Source organism: Lithobates pipiens, unplaced genomic scaffold, assembly GCF_037356315.1.
Source record: "Lithobates pipiens isolate NorthernLeopardFrog02 unplaced genomic scaffold, aLitPip1_a1.2 Scaffold_13, whole genome shotgun sequence".
In the NCBI taxonomy this organism is placed as follows: Eukaryota; Metazoa; Chordata; class Amphibia; order Anura; family Ranidae; genus Lithobates; species Lithobates pipiens.
The window spans coordinates 171,946,742-171,972,029 of record NW_027507718.1 but is presented as its reverse complement, the minus strand read 5'-3'; the positions used below and the strand labels follow the sequence as shown (position 1 = coordinate 171,972,029).

The following is a 25,288-nucleotide window of genomic DNA, read 5'->3' as shown; positions in this document are numbered from 1 at the left end:
AACCGGCGCCATTGGCAGCCGAGTAAACGGGAAGTGACGTCATGACGTCGCTTCCGTGTTTACTATGAGGAGACTGGAACGAAGCCGATTACGGCTTCGTTCCAGTTCCTCCCCAGCGGCCGGAGGCATCACACACGGAATCGGTGCTCCCGATCGAACGGGAGCACTGGTAACAGCGGCGGGAGGGGGGGGGGGGGGGGGGACATCCCCTCCCGCTCCTCCGGCATAACAGCCGAGCGGCTTTTAGCCGCATCGGTTGTTATGGCTGGAAAGCCAATCGCCTACTGAAGAAAACGGTCCCGGGATGATGCATGCAGGTGCGGGCATCATCCCGGTATACCCCCCGGAAGCCGAGTACGCAGATCTGCGTACGCTCAGCGGGAAGGGGTTAAATTAGTAGGTACAATGCCTGGTGGGTGTGGAGATGCGACTCTGTGTACATCTTGTGGCATTTATGCGTTCCTTGATTTGATCGAGGGTGAATACTCCTGTGCAAAATGTCATATACATAGTTTCCCTGGAAGTCCAGATTCTGAATCTAGGGAAGTAACGGGGGGCGGGTGGAGACAGAGGTGCAGGCACTAGAAACAAGTAAATGGGCGGCAGTCAGGAAGGATAGAGGGGGGAGTGCCAGGGAGTTGAGCGAAAGCACTGCTGGATCTGAGAGAATCTCCTAGCTGCCAGGGGGAAGAACTCCTCCAGTGAATGTGGGGGGGGGAAGTGAAGGGAAAGGATACACAGATTCTGGTGGTAGGAGACTCATTTCTTAGAACGACAGAGAGGGCAATCTGTGACAAAGACCCGAAGTGCCAAACTGTATGCCGCCTACCGTGCGATCGGGTTTGGCACATCATGGATCTGGTGGACAGATTACTGGGAGCGGGTGGGAAAGACCCCGCTGTCATGGTGCACGTTGGCAACAATGACAAAGTCAGAGGCAGATGGAGTGTCCTAAAGAACGATTTTTATAGACTTGGGAGCTAAATTGAGGAAAGGGACCTCCAAGGCAGTATTCTCAGGAATACTACCAGTACTTCGAGCCACACCAGAAAGGCAGAGGGAGATTAGGAATGTAAACAAGTGGCTGAGGAGATGGTGTAGTAAGGAGGGGTTTGGGTTCCTGGAGAACTGGGCCAACTTCTCAGTCGATTACCAGTTCTATAGAAGGAACAGACTGCACCTAAATTAGGAGGGTGCAGATATGCTGGGAGTGAAGATTGGGTTGGGGATGACCAGATGGCTTGCACCGAGGGTACTTGGGGAACTCAGTCAAGTAATTGTTGCCAGACCATTGTTCCTAATTTTTACTGAGTCAACCGACTGGGGGAGGGAGAGGGAGAGGGAGAATTTATGCGTTTGTGGTGCTCAGTGGTCATCACGCCAGCCAGGCGCACACTGTGTGGGCACTTGCCCCTAGCCGCCAAAAGGCAATGCAAGGTAACGTAGTTTTGCCCAGCCGTGCCATTCTGCCGCAGTAAAACTGTGGCGGCTTGTCAGCAAGCAGTTAAGTATGGGAGTGAACTGTGCATGCTTTAGAGGGAAGGGGGAAGGTGCCAGTTGAGGGGGAGAGACAAGGACACTGTGAAACTGGTGAGCTTATGATCAGAAAATGGAAAGGAGGTGTTGGTGAGGCTACCAGGAATGGAGAAATGAGCGTATACAAGGTCAAGGGTAGCAGTGAATGTAAGTGTGTATCCATTGCGTTGGGTTAGAAGAGGAGTTTAAGTTGAGATGCAACATTGACAGGGTTGTTAAAGTCACCAAGAATGATAGCAGGTATTTCAGAAGATAGAAAGTAGGGTAACCATGCAGAGAAGTTAGAAAAAGGAGGAAGTGCGATATTGGTCCAAGAGTATTTCAGATTTCAAATGTTGGCCACGTTAGTAGGTGTGCTGCAAGCAGCCCTGGAGCAGTAAGTACAGTGTAAGCGGCTCCTTGTACAGCTCCCCCTCCTCCCTCAAGACTTGTGACTGCAAAGCAGAAAGGCAATGTAAGGTTGTAAGGTAGAATAAGAAGCAAGGTCTCATTCACATAAAGCAGACATCTGGTAACTGAAGAGGCTCAGATGGCTGGAGGTAACCAAAGTCATTGTATGCAGGAAATAGAGGATCAAAAGTTTCTTGTGGCTCTTTTCAAAGCCGGAACAGCGGGGTGATGCTTCCTCGTCTGTGTATGGCAGGAAGGACTGCCTGGAATACAGGCGCTTGACAATACACGGAGCAGATGACAGCAATGGTTAGACTCCATTAACAATTTACTGGCTTTTTTTAAAGCATTTTAGAAGAGTATTACAAGCGTTTTACAGCTTCAGGTGGTTGTGTTTAGCCAATAGCATACACTAGAAGGAGAGGGAGAGGAAATTAGGGGTGGAGAGCTCCTGTTTGAAACAAGCTACAAAATGCCTGTAAAATACCCAAGTCAGGCATTTCTATTAAAGTCTAGAGGACCAAAAACGCTTGTAATCTGACAAAAAGAAGCTTGTGTACTTTTCTGAGTGGCAGGCGTTTTGCTTCAGGTGGCAGAATGCTCATACATGAACAGGGGCCATTGAAATAAATAGGATTTGGCTTGTTGAGCATTTTAGAGCTACAAGGCTCAGGCAGAAATTTGCTCAGGTGAGAACGGGGCCTTAGTCTGACAGCGTTGACCCCTACGGTGGTGCTAAATGACAGAAATAGGGGCATTGTACACACACAACTCGGAGTAGCTCCTGATGTTATGCCTGACTACTCCACTCACTCTTTAGGGTAACAGGGCAAGCACTGAGGCAATGCCAAAGGCCCTGTACCTGGAAAGGACCAGGATCATTCAATCCCTGCAACATCCAGTAGGGTCCAAACATGGCACTCCAAAAGCCAGGCTGGGGACACCACATAGCTGCAATCAGAGAAAGCAGCTCTAGCAGCAGTGTAGTGAGGAATCTTGATTAAAGAAAAAAAAATTCAGTATAAGAAAAAATATGTTAGTCTTTTGCATGGGTGAAGAAAAAAAAAAAAAAAAAAAAAAAAAAAAAAAAACAAACATTCATCCTCCTAGGACATTAGAGGAAAAAAAAAAAAAAAGGCACGCTGAAAGTGTTATCCTGTCTTGGCGGGCCTTGAGAAAATGCTGTGTTTTTGGCCTCCACTGTGTGATGCCAAGGAGAAAGGATCTGTGAGACCTAAATTAGGCCTTGAACTTAGGAAAGTTGTTTTACTCATTCTGCTCTTTCATAAAAACAAATATAAAGTAAATGAGTTAATAAAACGAAACGGTACATACGCTTGTATAAGACTTGCTAGATCTGTGGGAGGAGGGTTTCCAGTTGCAGCTGCACCTGCCATAGGGTTGCCAGGGGTAGAAATCATTCCAGACATTCTGAGGAGAAAAAAAAAAAGTGACAGCTGAATATTCCTCAATACTCAATGCAAGTTTGATGTCATTTTTCAAGAAAAAATAAATAAAAATCTAATGAAAAACTACAAGAGAGATAACCACAAATTGCAATTGTAAATGTATATTTCTTAGTGTTCCAGACAGGAAATCTGTTGAAGCAGAAATGTGTGTGAAAAACCATCAGAAACGACCAGACAGAAATGACTAGTCAAAATTGATGGTTGCATTCTAGTTTTACAAAACCGAGTAAAGGATAGAAATTTGAGGAGCAGATACTGACAACATGGCACAGAATACTGGGTTGTCATCCCAACCCTTGAGTCAATACCTAGTAATTCACTAACCTGAACAAGCTGGCAGTCAGCGATACTTTTAAAAACTAAACCACTGTCATGCATATTTGTTCCAGTTAAGGGAATGCAGTGACAGATAACAAATCCGCTTAAAAAAAAAAAAATAATAATAATACATATAACTGGCAGATACGTAGACTGAAAATATAATTTGTCAGGCAACCACGCTGTCAGTTTATTATAAAAAAAATGTTTTTATATAAAATCGGTCAGCCTCGTTTGACATTTCAGTTGGCAAGAAGAAAACAAAGGCACATTAATATCAAAAGTGTTGCCAGTAAGATCATTCATTTTAAAATTTTGGTTTATTAAAAAGGTCATACCTGTGTTTCTCGTTCTAGAGCAAAAGTGGTTAAAATGCAATACAACAAATTTTTTCATATTTTTACACACAAAATATGTAATTTTGGCTATAAAATTACATATAACCCCCAGAACATTATATATTTTCTGAACCCATGAGAGGGACCCTGTAGAACAAGATAGCAGTTGCAATTGTATGTTGCATGACATTTCTGCAACCTTTAGTCAAAAAAACTAATTCTGTATATACAGGAAAATTAATTTTAGTGCACACAAGTACCAAATTCTATGGTAAAATATGAAGTAATATGAATGCAATCAGTAAACATGGTAAGTCTTAAAATTGCATATGCCCCCCCCCCCCCCCCCCCCAATATTGCAAAAAACAAAATTGTGTCCACAAATCTCCATAGGACGATGCTTTAACACACTTTACCACTCACCAGTTTAGAGTTAACTATGAGCTCTGATGCTATAATTATTGCGCTCACTCCAATGCAGTGATAGCACATGTGTTGTGCCAACGTGGTTTACATACATACACACGTGTGCACTCTCGGCGCACATTTGCATTTGTGTGTGCGGGGCAATGAGGATTACATTTCTTTTTTTAATAACAGCTCTATTTTTTTTTTTTTAAACATTTATTGCTAAGCTTTAGAAGGTGAAATTAGCTTTTAAAGTCGAACTAAAAGCTTTTTTTTTTTTTTTTTTTTTTTTTTTTTTAGGTCCTGCTATAGTTGTGCAAAATTTTTTTTTTTTTAAAAAGCTTTGCTAAAAATACACTAAAATCATCATTAGCAAAACACAATATAACTTTACACGATTCCTACTAAATCTAAAAAAGGTAAAAAAAACTGTATTCATTTATATTTGATAAACAAATATTTGTCAATGTTATATTGTGCTTTCTTGTAAAACGTTAAGATTGATGGTTCACACAACTAAATCTGGAGGTTAGCCTCATGCCTTCCAATATCATCAGATCTGCAGCACAGTGTGTGCATTGCAATAGATTTGCCATGCATAGGGCTGAGTGAGTGATTTTTTTTTAAATAAAGCACTGTTTTGCATTTTAATCACTTGCTTACCGAGCACTTAAACCCCTCTCCTGCCCAGACCAATTTCCAGCGCTGATGCACTTTGAACGAAAATTGCACGATTATACAACACTGTACCCAAAATAAATCTTTATCTTTTTTTCCCCACAAAGAGAGCTTTCTTGTCGTGGTATTTGATCACCTCTGTGGTTTTTATTTTTTGTAAATTTTTTTTTTTTAAAAGACCGAATTTAAAAAAAAACAAAAATAACGAAAATATTTTGTTATAAAATTTTGCAAACAGGTAATTTTTCTCCTTCATTGATGTACGCCGATGAGGCTGCACTGGTGGGCAGCACTGCTAGGTGGCACTGATTGGTACCACCAGTGTACATTGATAGGTGGCACTGGTGGGCACAGATGAGGCAGATGTGCCTCCTTCCCCTTCGGGACCGATGTCCCTTGCACATAAGCTGGTGATCAGCTTTTTCTCCTCCTCACGCTGTTAGGGCCGGTTCACACTGCAGGCGATGCGAGGCGACACCGACTTGCCTCGCCGCGACCTGCCGCGACCTCAGCGGCAACTTGCAGATGACTTCTGTATAGAAGTCAATGCAAGTCGCCCCGAGGTCGCCCGAAAGTAGTACAGGAACCTTTTTTCTGAGTCAGAGCGACTCGAGTCGCTCCTCTCAGAACGGTTCCATTGTACAGAATGGGGGAGACTTGTAAGATAGCGGCGAGGCGAGTCGTGTCGCCTCGCCCGCAGTGTGAACCGGCCCTAAGCGTGAGAAAAAAAAACAAACAAAAAAAAAAAAAAAACACACACACACACACACACACACACACACACACACACACACACACACACACACACAATTACTGAGCTTACTGAGTTTACATCACGTGATCAGCTGTCATTGGCTGACAGCTGATCACATGGTAAGAGGCCAGGAACGGCCCCTTACTCGGAACTGCGATCACTTGAGTATCAGCGACTCGGTTTTCACAGCGCACAGGGAGCACGTCATATGGCAGCCTCCTGGAAATTCAGGTCCACACTGTGGCCGTCATTTGGCTATAGCGCAGATGCCAAGTGGTTAAAAATGCAATTCAGCATGTGCCTGATGCGCACCATAGCGCACTCCCTCTGGCATGAATGGGTCTTTATGCTGGTGCACACCCAAGATGATTTATCTGTGTTTGACCACATTTACATGGGTGCTGTTGCCCGTACAACGCGAGTTCACTCCAGGTGCATAGCCTCTGCATATCTGTCCAATTAAGACATGGACATGTGACTTTCCATAAATACTGCATCCGCAAAGGATCATTCATGCGCTTTTTAATCACTTATGTTTTTTTTTTTACAGTACAGAAGACTTCATGAATCAGGGGGTCTAAATGTGCCTCTGATGTTTCACTTTTGATTTAGAGAAAGATTGAGGACAGTCTTCAGTCTTTCTTCCCTGCAGTCCTGCAAAGTAATGAACACAAGTATGCTCTATACCAGGGGTGCCCAACCTTTCGAAGAGCGAGGTCCACTTAAGTGACTTGGTAACCAGTCACAGGCCACAATGTGGAGCAGAAGGATGACAGTTCCATGTCCACTGTGCATATGCAGAGCCGACAGGGATACAACCCACTCTACTCTATGGGCCCTTGGATCCCATTTGCCTAGATAGAAGGGACGGAATCGGATTGGAGGTAAGTGGGGTGTAAACGGCCACAAGTCCGTTTACATCTGCGGCTTGATAGAGGTGAGCGGAGGGTCAGACCGATAGTATCAATGGGGCCTAAGGCTGTTTTCACACTGATGCGCTATGGTTTACCCACACAGAGGGTACAGACAAGTTCACCTGTGGCTTTCCTGCAGGTTAGCTGTACTTTGCCATAGACTTCAATTATATCCTGCGGGTGTGGTGCACTTTCTGAAAGTGCACTAAACTTGCAGGTATTAACAAGTTTATGGTTCACTGTAGCTAACCTGCAGGTGTTCTGCGTTGCATCTGCAGATCAGTTGGAAAGCAGCCTAGTTACCACCGCAGAACAGATCTCTCTCTCTGCTCTGAGATGGCAGGTTGGCAACCCACAATCTGGGCTTGCCAACCCGCCATCCCAGTGCTCTATACAGAGGTGTGTGTGTGCGCGTTTCACAAAAAAGGAAGCCAGCCTAAACACTTAACTGATGTGTACTGTCTTCCATTATGAGTTAAAGGGGTTGTAAAGGTAAAATGTTTTTTTTACCTTAATGCATTCTATGCATTAAGGTGAAACAACATCTGACAGTGCCTGCGCCCCCAGTCCCCCGTTTTACTTACCTCACCCCTCGAAAGTCCCACGCTCGTCCTAGACTTCCTCTTCACCACTCAGCCTGGCTGATGATTGGCAGGAGTGGATGGATGGAAAGCAGCGCAGCCATTGGCTCGCACTGCTGTCAATCACATCCACTGACGCGGAGCGCCGGGTGATACAGCGAGCGGCTATAGCCGCCGGCTGTATCACAGGAGCGCGCCCGCAGATGCTTCTCACCATGCGAGGGAGCTCGCATGAACATGAGAAGCACCTGTGGGAGGAAGCAGAGACAGCCGCCGAGGGACCCCAGAAGAGCAAGTTCGGGGCTATGTTTGTTATTTAAAACAATTAATAAAATCAACTTTACAATCCCTTTAAGTACTCTATACAGAGCACTGTGTGTTCATTCAGGGGGTTAGTAAACATATGAACATGTTTATCAACCCCTCTACTCGCCATCCTGACAATCTGATTATTCTGTGCGCGCCTGTAGCCGCTGACATGTAGCGATGATGATGGGGGGGGGGGGGGGGGGGGGGGGGGGGGGCGACGACACTGATCACAGCCATTCTTGCACTCAGAATAGAGTCAGGAGCTAACTTCTGATAGACGCGTTTGTGATCCCTGGAGTGATGGGATACAAAGTTGGCAGCTGTTGTGCTCTGCTGCATCCATTTTGTCTGTGGCAGCGAGCTACAAGATTGTTTAAGATGACAATTTTTTAGAAACCATGGTAATCAGAAAGTAGTGACCATTCCTGGCACTGAGCTTATCAAATTTGAACAAACCAGTCTATTTATTTGATGCAAAGCATAGAATTGTTATCTATTGAACCTATTATCAAACAATACTTCACTGTTGGGTGCATGCCCATAAACACATGTAACAATGTAAATATACAATCTCAGGGCAGCCTTATTTTGGATTACCCAACTACTATGAAGTGTGGGGACCTACCAGAACAATTTTTAAATTTTATAAAATTAGGCAGATTCTGGTTCACATCAGAATATTCAATTACCTTCTGTAGGGATCAGGAAGATTTTTTCCCTACTGGAATGGATTCCTCTGGATGAACTGTGGGAATGGGATTGTGTATATGGAGATTTTTCTATCAGTTTATTTGTTTTGATTTTTGATTGGTTAAACTAGATGGACAGTGTCTTTTTTCAATCGATGTAACCTGCACAATGTAAGCAAAGAATAGGAAATAAAAAAAATAAACTTACAACTGTTGTACTTGTGGGTTATTCATGAGGTTTGATGCCTGAAAAATAAACACAGATTGTTAGCAACTCCACAACGATCAGTTAAAGCCCATCCCCATACCCCGGTAGAAAGATTATTTTACTAAAGTCACCTCAGTAGTGTTCACATTGAAACTACTCTCCGCACCCAGTTTTGTACCTCTCTAGCATCCGCATTAACTATTGTCACAAGTCTTCTCACACTTTATTACATTCTCTGGCATTCCCCTGTTCTCTAGCAGCCCTTTCCCTATCCAAACCTCTCACCTTATTTTCCATGATATATTCTCTCATATCCAACCCCTTACCACACTGTTTATTTTGCTGCCCTCCTTTCCAACGATTTTTCCCACCTCTTTCTCCCCTATATCCTACATGGTGGCATGGTAGTGGTTGAGATATGTGCACTTCTAACATTCAAAGGGTTTTACCTGCCAGTAGCTCCACTGGACACATACATGCAAAAGGAAATGACTTTAAAGGAATCTTAGAACTGCACAAAAGATCCTGTGTCCCTGCCTCTCAGTGTTGGGGGCCGCTGTAAAGTCCTTTCTTTTTTTCCCCACACAGTCTGTCAGTGCCACAGCAGTGAGATCTCTTAAGGGATTTTCAACATTCTGCCATGGTTTGACTAATTAAAGTCAAAGCCAGATTATGGCGAAGGGCAAGGTCTACCAGCAGATGCTGAGTTCTATGGGGGCTTTCTAACCTCTTATAGGTAAGATGCTTAAATGCAGCAACACCCTCTACTACCCTAGTGGTCTCTCTGTTAAGATGGGCCACTGACAGAGCCACAGTTGGACCAAATCCTTGGTGCAATGGGAAGGTCATAGCAGCTTCAGAGGCTCTGAAAGACCCGATAATGGAGATATCAGGCTGATAATCCAGTTTCAGAATGTTGCACATCACATAAATACGAACTGAAATGTTCTAATTCTGGATAAAAGCAGAGGACTGTCTCTTCAAGCATAAATTTTATCAGGTAGATTGCAGAGAATCAGGTATAGTCACAATGACAATGGCTCAGAAATCAATAGGGTCACAGGCAGATTAGCCAGAGTCTGTGGGAGTACATGTTGGAGAAAGCTTAAAGCCTTTGTGATCGCAGGCCAGGAATTCACTGGGTGAACTGAACAAAAAACCCAGTTGAACTAGGGATGGCTCTGATGAGGTATTAGACACTAGGAGCAGAGAATAATTTTAATTTAGGTTCTCACTTTTGAAATTCCCACAATTATTGTTAGCGACTTCAACATCCCTGTTAATTTTAACACTCCTGCTACTTCTAAACTTCTGAGCCCAACCTCCTCTTTTGACCTAAAACAATGGACATACACTTCTACTCATTCTGATGGCAACTGCCTTAAAGCAGGGTTCCACCCTAAAGTGGAACTTCTGCTCATTGGAACCCCCCCCCCCCCCCCGGTGTCACAATTGGCACCTTTCAGGGGGGAGGGAGTCTATGCCTCTTCCTGTCCCTGCACGCTGTCTGCTGGGACACACACAGGTCCCAGAGACAGCGCGGACCATTCCTATTGCTCTGCGCGACTCGTGCAGGCGCAGTAGGGAACCGGGAAGTGAAGCAGCAATGCTTCACTTCCTGATTCCCTCACCTAGAATGGCGGCCGCAGCAGCCGAGCGATTGATCGGCCTCGGCTGCCGACATCGCAGGATCCTGGGACAGGTGAGTGTCCATTTATTAAAAGTCAGCAGCTGCAGTATTTGTAGCTGCTGGCTTTTAATAATTTTTTTTCACAGTGAAATCCCTCTTTAACCTTATATTCTCCTACCTATGCACTCCTCACAACCTCTTCAACATCCCTCTCCCCCTCCCACTCCCCCTCCCCACCTCCTTATTCATTTCACTCTCTCCTCAGCTTCCTCCTCTTTCAACTACCAAACGATGACCCGTAGAAACCTTTGCCATCTTAACGCTGCTCTTTTTTTCTGCTGCAGATTATCTCTATGACAAAATTTCATCCTTGTCCTAACCTTCCAACCTTGCCATTTCTGTCTACAACAGTTCATCGTCATCCACCCTGGATACACTGTCCCCCCCGAACTTAAAAAAAAAAAAAAAAAACAGGCCCGACTGCTACAACCCTGGAAAACAGAGAATAACAGAAGCCTCCAAAAAAATAAAAAAAAAATAAAAAGGTAGCTTCGCTCTTGAGCATCTGTGGCGCAAGGCTAAGTCCCAGCAAGATTTCAGCAAATGTAAACTGCCTCCACACTGCCAAACAGACCTACTTTATTACTCTCAACACTCTCTCACGCAGTCCCCCATCAACTCTTTTCTACCTTTTATGCTCTACTTCGTCCTCCATCACATCCATCCGCTAACTTAGTAATTTCCCAGGAAATTGCTAATCACGGCAAAAATAAGATTGATACAAGTCATAAAGAGATCTCCACTGTACAGATATCTCCCTCACCTTACACACTGTCCTCCTGCACAAGCAATACTTTCCTCGTTTAACCAAAATACTATAGAGGAAGCCACTAAACGTTTTCCTAATGCCAACCTAACCTCCTGCCCCCCTGACCCCGTTCCTTCTCAAATACTACAATCACCCTCTGGCACTATCCTATATTCTTTAACCACTTAAAGACCAGGCCTCTTTTTCAGACTCTGTTTACAAGTTAAAAACAAGTTTTTTGCTAGAACTCCCAAACATACTCCCTCTCCCCCCCCAGAGAATAAAATGACGGTCGTTGCAATACTCTGTCACACCGTATTGCGCAGCAGTCTTACAAGCACACTTTTAAATTAAAAAATAAGACCACAGTAAAGTTAGCCCAATTTTTTTTTTTTATTGTGAAAGATAATGTTACGCCGAGTAAATTGATACCCAACATTTCAAGCTTTAAAATTGCACCTGCTTGTGGAATGGTGACAAACTTATCCTTAAAAATCTCCATAGGCGATATTTAAAAAATTCTACCGGTTGCATGTTTTGCGTTACTAAAGGAGGTCTAGGGCTAGAATTATTGCTCTCACTCCATCGATACCTCACGTGTGCTTTGAACACTGTTTTCATATGTGGGCGCTACTCACATATGCGTTCACTTCTGCACGCGAGCTCGGCGGGACGGGGCGCGTTTAAAAAACACATTTTTTTTCCTATTTATTTTACACCGTTTAAAAAAAAAAAAAAAAAAAAGTTAAAAATCGTGTCACTTTTATTCCTATTACAAGGAATGTAAACATCCCTTGTAATAGAAAAAGCATGACAGAACCTCTTAAATATGAGATCTGGGGGGAGCCCTCTCCCGCTGATAAAAGTAATCTCACGGCGAATCCGCCGCAGAGACCACTTTTATCTTGTAGCCGACCGCTGGCCAAACACGGGGATACCGGGATTATGGCAGATAGCTGCTGCCATAACAGCCCCAAAGTAGGTATGTACATCAGCGTGCAGCGGTCGGCAAGTGGTTAACTCCTATTTCAACCTCTCCCTCAACCCTCTAAAACATGCACTAATCACTCCTATACCAAAAAAGGCCCCACTGGACCCTACCAATCTTAACCCAAGATGCATCTCCTTACTCCCTTTAGACTCAAAACTCTTTGAAACATCAAGTCTACAACCGGCTAAGCTATCACCTCATTAAGAATAACCTTCCTGATCCCCTTTAGTCTGGATTTCGCCCACAACACTTCACAGAAACTGCTCTCCTGAAACAACTTACTAACATCTAAAATAAACGGTCACTATTCCATATGCTTACTCTTGGACCTCTCCCCAGTCTTTGGTACAGTTGACCACCCCCTTCCTTTTTAAAAACTCAGTCTGCTAGGTCTCCGTGGCTGCACTCTCCATTCGTTTGAATCTTACCCATCTCACTGCACCTTCAGTGCCACTTACAACTCTATTTCCTCCTCTCCAACTCCTTTTAACGTTGGGGTCCCCCAAGGTTCTGTTCTTGGACCTCTCCTATTCTCGATCTACATGTCATCCCTGGGTCAGCCGATAGCCTCCCATGGCTAACACTACCATTTCTATGCTGATGACACCCAAATCTACCCCCCAGCTCACCCCCCCCAGTCACCTCACGCATCACCATGATTTTAGGGACTTGGGAGCCAAGTTGAGGAAAAGGACCTCCAAGGTAGTATTCTCAGGAATACTACCAGTACATCGAGCCACACCAGAAAGGAAGAGGGAGATTAGGGAAGTAAACAAGTGGCTCAAAAGCTGGTGTAGTAAGGAGGGGTTTGGGTTCCTGGAGGACCGGGACGACTTCTCAGTCGATAACCGGTATAGAAGGGACGGACTGCACCTAAATGAGGAGGGTGCAGATCAGCTGGGATTAAGGATGGCCAAAAAGTTAGAGGGTTTTTTAAACTAGGTGATGGGGGGAATGTTCAGAGATAGAGATAGTCAGCGTGGAGCATATTCCAGAGGGTAATATTAGGGGCATTAGTGGTAGGGTAACCAAAGCACATAAACCCAAGGTAAATATAGTAGCAAGTCCTAGTTGTAATCTTGGAACACCCAAGAAGATAGTATGTGACCGGTCAAAATATATTAATACATTAAAATGTTTGTTCGCCAATGCCAGAAGTCTGCCAAGCAAAATAGGCGAGTTGGAAGCTTTGGTGCATCAGGAGAGCTATGATGTAATTGGTATTGCTGAAACTTGGCTTCATTCCTCACATGACTGGGCTAATATTCCTGGCTATGCACTCTTTCGGAAAGAGAGTAAAAAGGAAAGGTGGAGGGGTCTGTCTGTATGTGAGAAATGATCTCAAAGCGAGTGAGAAAGAGGACCTGGTGGACGGAGAGTGTGATGAGTCTGAGGCATTATGGGTGGAATTACATACAGATGCGCGTAGTACAAAGTTAATCATTGGAGTTGGTTATAGACCACCCAATGTTAATGAGGAGGTGGAGACTCAGCTCCTTGCACAGATAGAAAGGGCTGCAAGGGCTGGGACAGTGATAATGGGGGATTTTTTTTTTTTTCAAAATAGTTTATTGTGGTTTTGAAATATAACAAACAGAGCATACATAAGCAAAAAGATAAACAGCAAGGTATCATCTCAGAGACAAACAATGCAAATACATAATCAATGTAATACCTAAGCATAAAGATTTGGTGATGAAGCATACCTGGAACAATTATTGTTTATAAAAGGGGAGAGAACAAATAATTGAGCAATATAAGCGGGGTAATGAATTACATGGGGTCCACTACTGTCTATCATGTTGCTTAGAAGACTGGGACATAAGAGTAGTGGGCGTAAGAGTGACGGATATGAATACCCCAATCATCAGTAGGTACGAAAACCCATTACAGGCCAAAAAGGATAAAATGCAAACCTATAAACGTGCATCAAGTCTCTGGTAATGGCATCCACCCCATATGGGAGCTAACTGTGGATGAGAGTAACACACCCGGTGGAACAACCGAGGAGTTTGTGTGGAGACTTGATGGAAAACAGTGTAACTGAAAAAAACATTTTTGTTTTGAAAGAAAGATTTAAAGGATAACAAAAGTTAGAGCCCAACCGAATATAGAACGTAGAGGGGGGGGGGGGTGAGGAGGAATGGAGGAATGAATGGGGAGGAAAAGTAAAGGAGTGTTGACTAGAGCAAAAAATACCAAGATCATGTAAGCATCCCAATGTTTATTTAGGACGATGAAGAGGGTGGTAGGTGAGTATCGGTATAAGTAGGGGAGAGCTTGAAATGTATCCAACATGCCCAGGTGTGAGTGAATCGGGAGTGTGTGTCATGAGCTTGATGTATAAGTCTTTCCATTTCTTCAGTATGATTGATTTGTCTAAACCAATCAGTCAAGGTAGGAATCTTGGCGGTTTTCCAATGTCTGGGGATGCATATCGTGGCGGCATTTATCATGTGTAAGGCAAGAGACTTCTTATAGCTGCTCTGCGGGATCTGCGTGTGATGAAGGAGATATTGGGCTGGTGAGTAGTTCGGAGTGTATGTCGTGATCTTCACTACATTGTCATGGACTGCTCTCCAGAACGGTTGAAGTACTGGGCAGTCCCACCAAATATGTAAAAAGGAACCAATATCAGAGTCACATCTCCAACAAGTCGGGGGGATGTCTGGAAATAATCTATGTATTTTTTCAGGAGTGCGATACCATCTACAGTATATCTTATATCGGTTCTCTTGTGCCGATACGTTTAAAGTACCCTTATGTGTATGTTCATACGTTCGCAGCCAATCTTCAGTGGTCAAGGGAGTTAACAGGTCATTATCCCATTGCAGTTTAACAGTATCCTGTGCTTTGGTGTCCGAGTGAAGTAAAGCAGTGATGGTAGAAATCAAGTGCTTTTGGGGTTCGGAGCTGTTGCATAAAGTTTCAAAGGGGGTAAGCTCCCTATTCCAGAGTGTCAGTGGTTGTGAAGTAAGGAAGTGCCTGATTTGGAGATATTTAAAAAATGGTAAATGAAGTTCTGGAAATTTAGAAACCATATGGGGAAATGAGAGGATCTCCCCGCGTTCAATGAACTGGTACATTCTGTAAGTCCCTGTCTGGTGAGGAGGTCTATGTTCTGAGATACCGGGGGGAAAATCCGGGTTAGAGGATAAAGGAGTCATAGGCCCTAGTAGTCCGTCAACGCAGAGAGTGGCACTCGTACGGTGTAGAGCCTGTATAGTTGGGCCTATAAAGGGGTGAGTCCGGATCGGCATGGGGAGTGCTGATTTAGCTATCCATGGGAGATTGGTCAGAGGAAGTGGAATCATGTCTTGTTCTAGGTGAATCCAAGCTTTATTGTGGTGATGAACATGCCAATCCACAATTCTAGTGAGCAGACAAGCGTGATAATAGTTGTGTATATCTGGTATACCCAGGCCACCATCATGTTTGGGGAGAATTAGTTTGGCCCAGCTTAGCCTCGGGGCACGGTATCCCCAGATAAATTGTCTGCACATATGTTTATATGCACGGAAAAAAAGTTTGGGAAGAAGTATAGGGATTGTTTGTAGGAGGTATAGTAGTCTAGGAAGGATATTCATTTTGAGGATTGCAATCCTTCCAAACCATGAAAATGGGCCTTTGTGCCAGGTAACAAGGTCTTCTTGAATTTTAAGTAGCGTCGGGCCAAAATTCAGATCATATAATTTGGATAAATCAGAGGGGATGTTTATACCTAGATATGTTAAGGCCTGACGCTCCCAACTGAAGGGGAAGTTACGCTTGCAGTGGGCCAATTCAGAATCCGATAAAGTGATATTCAACGCTTTCGATTTTTCGAAGTTTATTTTTAAATTAGAGAGGGTTTGGAAGGATTGCAGGTTCTTCAACAAGTTTGGAATCGAGATTATCGGGTCTGTAAGAAAAAGCAGTATATCGTCTGCGTACGCAGCAATTTTATACGATTTACCCTTTATGTCTATCCCTCGTACATCAGGATTGTCTCTCAACATTTGAAGAAGGGGTTCAAGGGTCAGTACATAAATGAGTGGGGATAGTGGGCACCCCTGACGGGTACCATTGGCGACGGAGAAGGCATTCGACAGACGACCATTAACTCTTATTTTAGCCGTGGGAGTAGAGTAGAGGACCGCAATCATGGACAGAAGTCGCGGAGGGAGGCCAAGATGCTGGAGCACAAGATGCATGTAGTCCCACGCCACTCTGTCGAATGCCTTCTCCGCATCCAACGAAAGAAAAAAGCCTTTTTTTTGTGGTAGTCAGCCAATGGTGAATGTTCAGAGCTTTTGTTGTGTTATCTCTGGCTTCTCTACCAGGGATAAAGCCCACTTGGTCAGTTGAAATGATATCAGAAAGTAGGGGGGAAATCCTATTAGCTAAAATCTTAGCATACAATTTAATGTCCACATTAAGCAAGGAAATCGGGCGATAGTTGGGGATCAGTGTTGCGTCTTTACCTGGCTTGGGGATCAGTGTGATGTGCGCTTCGAGTAAATCTGTAAGTGGTCTAGTGGATGTTGAGAGGTCATTAAACGATGCAAGAAAGCGGGGAATCAATACCTCAGACAAGGACTTATAATAAGCTGCAGACAGGCCATCTGGGCCTGGGCTTTTGCCCGCTTTCAGTTGTTTGAGGGCAAGTGTGGGTTCGGACAAGGAAAGGGGGGCATCTAATGTTGTCGTATTAATGGGGTCTAGAGAGGGAGGCGCGTATTTAGAAAGAAAATCAGATATAATGTCTGTTCTAGAGCGTGTCATATCTGTATGTGGTTGGTGCGGTAGATTATACAGTGAATGAAAGTAAGTCACAAAATTTTTTGCAATAGCGTCAGAGTCAACAATTGAGTCTCCAGTTGGGGTAACAATCTTATGGATAGTATAGGACGCTTTCCGCTTCTGCAGGGCTCTGGCTAACAATTTACCAGCTTTATTGCCCGATTCGTAGAACAATTTGTGGGTAAGAGCAAATTTGCGCTTCAAGGTTTTTTGCAGTTCTTCTAGTAGCTCAGCTCTAACTGTCGTAAGCTCAGCCAGATGTGATTCAGCCAGTGTGCGCTTATGAGCCCTTTCCAACAAGTGAATGCGTTTGTATAGTTCATCTATATGTGCTTTCTTTAGTTTACGTCTCTGTGCAGTCATAGATATAAGCAAGCCGCGGACAACACATTTATGCGCCGCCCAAATGGCTGCACGGGGCACATCGTCTGTCGCATTTTCTGTAAAATAGTTAGATAGGCAATCTTTAAGTGAGGCAATATTGGCTGTGTCCAGTAATAGAGAATCGTCAAGTCTCCATATGGTGGATCGAGGAGGACTTTGTGACAATAAAAGGGAGATTGTTATTGGGTTGTGGTCAGAGAGGAGTAACGGTTCAATCGTGGCCTTTTCTAAACTGGCAATGTCTGCTTGTGAAAGAAAAAAATGATCTATCCGGGAATATTTGTCATGCGGAGGCGAGTAGAAAGTGAAGTCTTTAACCGTCGGGTGAAGTGTACGCCAGGTATCATGCAGGGATAGTAATTGGAGTTGTGATTTGATATCTCTTAATGCCCGGAAAGTAATACAAGAGGAGCCATTAGAGGTATCAAGGGAGGGATTTAGGGGAACATTAAAATCTCCACCTACAATAAAGGAGTCCAGTCTGGAATGTCGTAAGCAGGGAGAGAGTTTCTCTGAAAAAGGATACTTGGTGAGAGTTTGGGGCATAAATGTTGGCTATAGTCACCTGTCTGTTGTAGATGCTGCCTTTGAGGAAGAGGTATCGTCCTTTTTTTATCACATAGCACGTCAGACACGATTAAAGGACAGGATTTTGAAATGAGTATAGACACCCCTTTCGATTTAGCGTCATCATTGGTTGCGTGATATACTAAGGGATAATTGGCATTTTGGAGTTTGGGGATTGCGTCAGTGCGAAAATGTGTCTCTTGGATAAGGGCAATATGTGCTTTGGCTTTGTGCAGTGTATATAACAATTGGGATCTTTTTTCGGGGGTATTTAAACCTTTAATGTTTAAGGAATAACAGATAGTAGGGGAGGCAATCTGTGATAGATCCCTAGGTGCATTTGTGGGGGGATCTGGGACCTCCATATTGCAAGGGTATCGGGTGAAATTGGGGTTGTGGAAAGGAAAGATATGGGGGGGGAGAGACAAAAAAAAAAAAAAAAAAAAAAATTTTCAAAATACCACTGTTTCAGGTGGTAAAATATAGGTGACGGTGTAAAGAGAATCAGGGGACCCCACACCGGAGAGATGTGTGACCCCTTATCCACCCCACAGCGGGGTTAACCAGGACAAAGCCCAATGGAGGACTGGCAGAAAAAAATTGCGAATGAACAAATAGGTAGTATACAGTATATAATATATAATATACAGAGTAACGGTGGTACGGCCCTCGGGACTAAGGAGACGGGCACAATGTTCATGAGATATAATGGGTAACATGGAGATTTGATAAGTAAACAGCGGCTAGCACACTGGTGTATCTATGGAGATAGCAAAGATATAATAGATAATACAAGTAATCGGAAAGGTAAACTTTTAAGTTACAATCTGCATATTGGGTAATGGACAGGTGGACTACTGGAAGAGTGGAGGTTGATCTGAGCTAGCTCAATAGAGGAGGAGAAGCATAACATCTAATTATGGAGGTTTACAGCTAAGGTCTGTGCAACATGCAATGCTTCAGCTTGTCGATAGGGGCGTACAATCAAGAAAGAAAATTAGGTGATACCAGAGCAGTTAAGGCCTAGAAGACATTTTGAGTCATAGGGAAACAAAAATTAAAGCATATCAAATATAGGGGACACTAAATTAGGATTAGGCTCATGGGAATACCTAAAGAGTGGAATAAAATCAAAAAGCAACAAATATTATTAGCCAATGTTAACAAACTGAGTAAATGGAAACCTGCAAGCTGTAGATACAATGCAGAAACAGAGTAGGCAGGGTATTGGCACGCTTACTTCCTGAGATGCATAAAGGTTTCTTGGTGGTCACACGTTCGTACCTGCGCCTAAACATGGCTATAGTAAACGAACCTCAATAGATATTGAGCTGTAGAAAAGTTTAAATAGCGAGCCACATGTTACTACGGTTGATATAACCTACCAGGTAAGCGTCACATATATTACTGCAGCCCGTATATACTTAGCCCGCCAGGAGAAGAAACCTAGCAGAAGAGTAAACTTAGTGAGCAAGTCAGATAGCTGTAGCTGAACAGAATATAATCGTACCAAAAGATCCTTCAGTACGGTACGAACGACAAACTTATTTTCGTATGGCCGAAGCAACAGTCCGAACGAGGATCTGTGTAGATAAGTTGTGGAAGTATTATATATCTAGTGGAAAGTATAAAGTATAACCTTTTAAATCCGCCATGTGTTCCAGTTGTCGTAACGTGGAGGAACCTTTTCAGATGTGAAAGCTTCACAGAGGACAAGTAGGGTGGGTATCTAAAGCCGTCCGCCTATGCAATCCGCCGGCATCCATCACAGTGCCAGGTTTCCCGTTAGAGGAGGCAATATAGGCAAGATTTTCAGCCAACCAGGACGAACGGACAAGTAGTAGATGATGATATGTCCAAAAGAACGAAGGTAGCAGTAGGAACAACAGCCGTCAAATTCCAGGTACTGCATGAAGTTAAGGATGTATACATCTGAGATGTCAGTAGTCCCTTCGTGCTCTACGCGAGCGTGGAGAGGATATTGGGCTGTAATCTCTGGTAATGGTACCAGAGTGGTGGGTCCCCCTGGATCGAGATGTAGATCTTCTCCTCCGATACGGGGTAGCTTGAGTGTCCATCAGGTCATCAGGAGGAAGCATAGGTTTAGGTATCAGCGGACGAAAGTTAGCATACCAATTCAGGATTGCGATCGGAGGCAAGTCCAGTATAGCACAAAAGTTGGGCAGGTCTTCTGGTACCTTAAGATGAGCCGTACGTCCGAGATGAGAGGCGGTAAGACAGAACGGAAATTTCCATTTGTATAAAATACCTCTAGATTTCAACACATCCAGAAGTGGCTTCAAGTCTCTGCGGTGTTGTAAGGTGATACCAGAAAGATCTTGGAATATCTGTATATGGGCGGATTCATATGAGATTTGCTGTTTAAGTCTAGCAGCCTTCAATATGTCTTCCTTAAGTCGGTAGTCGGTTAAGCAGCATACTACATCTCGTGGGGGATCAGTGTCCCTGCCTTTGGGTCTGAGCGCTCGGTGGATCCGATCCATGCTAATGGCAGTGTGGGAAGGCCTATCCAGCACGGAGTTAAAGATGGCTGAGATCGCGGGAGCTAAACGGTCACCTTCAACGACTTCAGGGAGGCCTCTGACTCGGAGGTTATGGCGCCTCCCCCTGTTGTCCAAATCCTCCATGTGCCTTTGCATATCCCTGAGTTGTAGGGTATGGCTATCGATTTTCCTAGTGGAGCGACGAATGTCCAATTCGTGTGATTCTGTCACCTTTTCCACAGTATGCATGCGGTCCGATAGCACTTTAAGATCAAGGCGTAGTTCAGCAATGGCCGCCGATAATGTATCCTTGATGTCCGAGGCAATCGTGCGAAGGTCGTTCATATTAATAGCTGCAGAAGAGGTTTCCGAGTGTGGGCCGTCTGGAGAACTGGCATTAGCCGGTGTCACGTCTGGGGAAGTCTCCGAGAGCACGATATCAGTGCGGGAGCGAGAGCGCGTGTTTGAGGCCTGTGAGGAATCATGGCGCGACGGCGCCATGTTTCCCCTCTGTGATCGGAACATCTCCGGGATATTATGCTCTCGTCCGGTCGCGTTTCCCCTCGGGGAGCGGGAACGTGAAGCTGAAGATGTCCGAGAAGCCGTTCCCATGATACGTGCCTATGTAGCAGCTGATGTACCTCAAATCGGCGGTAGTGTTCGTCCCGAGGTGCCGGAGCTCACCTATTACACGTCCGCCATTGAGCTCAGCTAGGCCACGCCCCCAATGGGGGATTTTAACTACCCAGAAATTGACTGGGGTAATGGCACTGCTGGGACAGTTAAAGGGCAAAAATTTGTAAACCTATTACAGGACAATTTTATGGTACAGTTTATTGAGGCCCCAACTAGGAATGATGCTCTGTTGGACCTGGTAATCTCAAACCATGCAGAACGTATTACTAATGTTCAGATAAAGCAGTGTTTCTCAAATCCAGTCCTCAGGTCCCCCCCCAATAGGTCATGTTTTCAGGTTTTCCATTATTTTTCACAGGTGATTTGATCAGTTTCACTGCCTTAGCAATTACCACAGCCGTTTCATCTGAGGGAAATCCTGAAAACATGACCTGTTGGGGGGGTCTGAGGACTGGATTTGAGAAACACTGAGATAAAAAGGAACATCTGGGTAGCAGTGACCATAACATGATTTTATTTGATGTTAGCTGTAAGCAGAAATCACATACGGGAAAGATAAAAACAAACACTTAATTTCAAGAGAGCAAATTTTCCAAGGATGAGGGCTCCTGTCCAGGACTTAGACTGGGAGAGAATATTGGCACCAATGGGCACAGAACAGAAATGGGAATTCTTTAAAAAGCTTGTTTGTGATCTCACGGCAAAGTATATTCCCATGGGCAATAAGTTTAAAAGGTTAAAAATAAAGCCAATGTGGCTCACGGCCAAAGTTAAAAAAGCTATAAACTATAAAAAGAGCTTTCAAAAAATATAAAAACGAAGGAACGCTAGTGTCATTTAAATGTTACAAGGAATATAACAGAATATGTAAAAAGGAAATCAAGGATGCAAAAATTCAAAATGAAAGACAGATTGCAAAAGACAGTAGGACAAACCCCAAAAAATTCTTCAAATATATTAATAGTAAAAAGGTTAAGTCTGAGCATGTAGGCCCTTTGCAAAATAATCTGGAGTGGGGGACTGGGGACAAAGAGAAGGCTAATTTATTAAATACTTTCTTCAGCTCTGTGTATACAAAGGAGCATGGGGGAGCTCATGTCCATAATGGGGGTGGTACTGACGCAGCCCCAAATCCACAATGGCTCATAAGTGATATGGTCTAGAAATATTTGGACAGAATAAAGGTGGAGAAAGCACCTGGACCTGATGGTATCCACCCACGGATCCTAAAAGAATTGAGCTCTGTAATTTCAAAGCCATTGTATCTAATTTTTAAGGACTCAATGACAGGAATAGTACCCACTGGATTGGCGCAGGGCCAATGTGGTGCATATATTTAAAAAGGGAACAAAGTCTTTACCAAGTAATTATAGACCCGTTAGTTTAACTTCTATAGTTGGGAAGATACTGGAGGGATTAATAAAAGACCACATAGACGAGTTCTTGCAGGAAAAAAATATTTTGAGCAACAGACAGCATGGATTCATGAAAGACAGAAGTTGTCAGACAAACCTGATTTCTTTTTATGAGGTGGTAAGTAAAACCTTGGACAGAGGGGTGGCAGTGGACGTGATATATTTGAATTTTGCAAAAGTGTTCGATACAGTTCCGCACACACGGCTCATGTGTAAGGTAAAGTCTACAGGCTTGGAAACATCAGTTTGTAAATGGATAGAAAACTGGCTAAAATTCAGAGAGTAGTGGTTAATGATTCTTACTCTGAATGGTCTAAGGTTATCAGTGGTGTACCCCAAGGTTCAGTGCTGGCACCCTTGCTTTTCAATATCTTTATAAATTATATTGGGTCTGGGATCAAAAGTAACATTTCCGTCTTTGCAGATGACACCAAGCTATGCAGTGCAAAAACGTCCTTACAGGATGTCACCAATTTACAAGCCGACCTCAATGCTCTGTCTAATTGGGCGACTATGTGGCAGATGAGGTTTAATATTGAGAAATGTAAAGTTATGCACTTGGGGGCTAAGAATATGCATGCATCATACACGTTAGGGGGAGTACAACTGGGGGAATCCATAGTGGAGAAGGATCTGGGGGTTTTGGTAGATCATAAGCTCAATAGCATGCAATGCCAAGCTACGGTTTCCAAAGCGAGCAAAGTCCTTTCCTGTATTAAGAGAGGTATGGACTCCAGAGAGAGAGAGAGATATCATTTTGCCCCTGTTCAAATCATTAGTAAGACCTCATCTGGAATATGCAGTTCAGTTTTGGGCACCAGTTCTCAAAAAGGATATCGGGGAACTGGAGAAAGTGCAGAGAAGGGCAACCAAACTGATAAGAGGCATGAAGGAACTCAGCTATGAGGAAAGATTAGAGGAACTGAATTTATTCACTCTTGATAAGAGGAGATTAAGGGGGGATTTGATCAACATGTACAAATATATAAGGGGTCCATATAGGGAACTTGGTGTCGAGTTATTCACTTTACAGTCAAAGAGGACAATGGGGCACTCTTTACGTCTAGAGGAGAAGAGATTTCATCTCCAAATACGGAAAGGTTTCTTCACAGTAAGAGCTGTGAAAAATGTGGAATAGACTCCCTGCAGAGGTGGTTATGGCCAGCTCAGTGGATTGCTTTAAGAAAGGCCTGGATTATTTCCTAAGTGTACGTAATATAACTGGGTACTAACATTTATAGGTAAAGTTGATCCGGGGAAAATCCGATTGCCTCTCGGGGGGATCAGGAAGGAATTTTTCCCCCTGCTTTAGCAAATTGGAAGTCGCTCCGGGATCCATGGCAGCGGTGAAGAGAAAGACGGAGGACCGCTTCGGGGGCTTCGTTCTCAGGCAAGTTATTCATAATGAGCTAGTATGCATAGCATAGCACACTAGACGTGCTTGTCCCCCCGATGTCCTTTCCACCGTTCAGCCTGGCCGCTGATTGGCTGGAGTGGATGGATGGATGGATAGCAGCGCAGCCATTGGCTCGCGCTGCTGTCAATCACATCCACTGACACGGAGCGCTGGGGGCGGGGCCGTGTGATACAGCGAGCAGCTATATCACGGGAGCGCGCCCGCAGATGCTTCTCACCATGCGAGGGAGCTCGCATAAACGTGAGAACTACCTGCGGGAGGAAGCAGAGACATCCGCCGAGGGACCCCAGAAGAGCAGGATCGGGGCCACTCTGTGCAAAACGAGCTGCACAGTGGAGGTAAGTATAACATGTTTGTTATTTAAAAAAAAAAATTCACTTTACAATCCCTTTAAGGACACCATATACCCAATCAAGGAAGTTCACTCCCTATATAACCCCTCCTCCTTCCAGGAGCACATCAGTTTTTATAGCAATATAGTCAAATCCCCAAAAAAAAAAAAAAAAAGAAGAAGAGGGGAGGGACCTCTGTGTCCCATGATGTACTCCAAGAAAAGGATTTTACAGGTAAGCGGGTATAAAAATTATATTTTCTTTACTTAAGGCTCCATGATGTACGATAATTTCTTAATGGGACGTCCCATAGCAATACTACTCGAGGGGAGGGAGACAACTTGGAGGGTACCTCCAGACTTGAGGACTATACTGGTGCCTGCAGCACACTGAGCCAGAAGGCGATATCCTCATACCTCCTTAGATCCACCTGATGAAATTTTGTGAATGTATGCACTGAAGACCAAGTTGCGGCCTTACAGATCTGAGCCATGGAGGCCTGATGATACACTGCCCAAGAACACCAACTGCCCTGAGTGCGCCTTAACTTGAAAAGGGGGAATCTTACCCTTTAAATAAGGTGTTTGAATTATAACTTGTCAAATCCACTGTCACTAAGTAGATTTCAACGCTGCCTGTCCTTTCTTAGGACCCTCTGGCAGAATAAATAAAGATAGACTTACGAATCTGAGCAGTTGCCTTTACATAGATTTTCACTGCTCTCATCACACCAAGACAATGTAGTGACTTTTTCGTCCCTGGAACATTGTTTTGGAAAAAATGATGGCAGGACAATATCTTGGTTCAGGTGGAAACCTGAGACCACTTTTGGTATAAAAAAAAAAAAAAAAAAAAAAAAAGTGGATGGGTGTACAACACCACTGTCATGAAAAATCAAATATGGCTCTTCACAAGAAAGAGCAGCCAATTCCGAAACCCTGCTTGCTGAGGCTATAGCAGCCAAAAATACCAAATACCTTCCTTATCAGAAGGACTAGGGGATTATGTTTAGAGGTCGACCGATATAGGGTTTTCTCTGGCCGATGCCGATATTTAGAAATCGTGGTGGCCGATGGCCGTTATATGATGCCGATTTTTTTGGGCCGATTTTTATTTTATTTTTTTTATCCCCCTTCATCTCATAAAACCTAACAGACACCTTTCCCACTGGGGCGTTTTTTTTTTAGGTGCTTTTGGGCTAAAAATAGCACCTGTAAAGTGCCTGCAAAA

General features: G+C 44.0%; 1 protein-coding gene across 1 annotated transcript in view; it reads right to left on the bottom strand.

Moving 5' to 3' along the window:
• Positions 1–25,288, bottom strand: part of SGTA (small glutamine rich tetratricopeptide repeat co-chaperone alpha) — a 65,155-nt gene that overhangs the window by 5,720 nt on the left and 34,147 nt on the right. Inside the window, exons 9-10 of the mRNA XM_077475873.1 lie at positions 8,593–8,630; positions 3,262–3,357 (exon numbers count right to left, since the gene is read on the bottom strand). Of these exons, the coding sequence (XP_077331999.1) occupies positions 3,262–3,357; positions 8,593–8,630 (134 nt within the window). The remainder of the gene's footprint in view (positions 1–3,261; positions 3,358–8,592; positions 8,631–25,288) is intronic.